At 38.4% G+C, this 1,665-nt stretch overlaps 1 protein-coding gene across 1 annotated transcript in view; it reads left to right on the forward strand.

Moving 5' to 3' along the window:
• The first annotated feature begins 644 nt into the window (after positions 1 to 644).
• Positions 645 to 1,665, forward strand: part of Ccdc73 (coiled-coil domain containing 73) — a 90,106-nt gene continuing 89,085 nt past the window's right edge. Inside the window, exon 1 of the mRNA XM_021194649.1 lies at positions 645 to 782. Coding sequence (XP_021050308.1) covers positions 645 to 782 — 138 coding nt within the window. The remainder of the gene's footprint in view (positions 783 to 1,665) is intronic.

Genomic DNA, 1,665 nt, shown 5'->3' on the forward strand with positions numbered 1-1,665 from the left:
AGATGGTAATGCTAGAGATGAGTGAGTGGATGGTGCATAGGACTCCCCTGTACTTATCCTTGCAACTGCTTTAGAACCTATAATTGTTTCAAATTGAAAAGTTGAAAAGGAAAGTGTCTTATAACCTGACTCATACACTTCATAGGTTGAGACATTTAAGTACCTAGATTTTAATAAAAGGCAGTTACCAAAGATCTCTTTAAATTGTATTGAGTTTAAAATTTGTATTACTATTGATTAGTGTGAACATTATCTTTGAAAAACAGCTTCATGTAAGCAAGGTTTAGAAAGAGAATGTGTATCTATCTCCACACCAAGCTTCTGGTGAAGGGCCAAACCTTGCCTCAGTATAGGAACTCAGCCATCTCACGTTTGGTGTATAGGGGCAGAAAATGTAGTCTTACATGGTACTTAGGTACCCAGAAAACCCACAAGCAATGAGAAATAGAACAGAACCATTGCTGCCAAGTGTTTTTCTATGACTATATGAGTATGAGGGATAGCAGCATTGTTATTTAATGTTGAACTTGGAGAGTTATGGGATAATGTGTTTATGGTAACTAAGTTTATCTAGAGAAACATAGATAAGTGATCATTTATTACTTAAAACTTTTTGAATTGTAGGAAATGAAATAAATACTAACATGGAGGACAGTTTCAACCCTACATCATCAGCATCTACCTTCACTCTTCAGAGTTCTTCAGAGACAATGGTTTCTATTCAGCTCCTTGATTTCAGAACAAGTTTACTTGAAGTACTAGAAGAGCTGCGTATGAGAAGGGTAAGCCCCTCTTAAGGTTTTGAATAGAAAGCTTTGATGTTTACATTTTTTTCTTTTAACAAAAGAAGTCCCCAAACATCCACTTATTTATAAAGAAAAAATATATAGGTTTGTGGAATTGGTTCTCTCCTTCCTTTCTCACATGGGTTCTGGGGATCAAACTTGACTCATCGTGTATGCATGGCTACTACCTCTACTCATTGAGCCATTTCCACAGCCCAACACTAAGAAAGAGAGAGAGGGAGGGAGGGAGGGAGGGAGGGAAGGGGAGAGAGAGAGAGAGAGAGAGAGAGAGAGAGAGAGAGAGAGAGAGATATAAGAGAGAGATACAGAGACAGAGAGAGACAGAAACTGATACAGAGAGAGATACAAGAGACAAAGAGACAGAGACACACAGAGAAACAGATAAGAGAGAGAGATACAGAGGGACAGACAAAGAGAGAGACAGAGAGAGAGAGAGAGAGAGAGACAGAAACAGATACAGAGATACAAGAGACAGAGAGAGAGACACACACAGACAGAGAGAGACAGAGACAGAGAAAGAGAGAGAGAGCACATAGGCAATTTTCTTGATTGAGTGAGAGGGTCCAGTTCACTATGGGGATGGTATAAAAGTCTGAACAAACTAGAGAAAGCAAGCCAATAAGCCGCACTCCTTTATTACCCCTGCCTCAGTTTCTTCTTCCAGGTTCCTGCCATCATGTCCTGTCTTGAATTTCATGGGCTAGATTAAATAAACTCCTCTTTTCTTTCTTTGTTTCTTTGTTTCTTTGTTTCTTTGTTTCTTTGTTTCTTTGTTTCTTTCTTTCTTTCTTTCTTTCTTTCTTTCTTTCTTTCTTTCTTTTTTTTGGTTTTTCCAGACAGGGTTTCTCTGTATAGCCCT

The sequence above is a fragment of the Mus pahari genome, chromosome 3 (genome assembly GCF_900095145.1).
Source record: "Mus pahari chromosome 3, PAHARI_EIJ_v1.1, whole genome shotgun sequence".
NCBI lineage: Eukaryota > Metazoa > Chordata > Mammalia > Rodentia > Muridae > Mus > Mus pahari.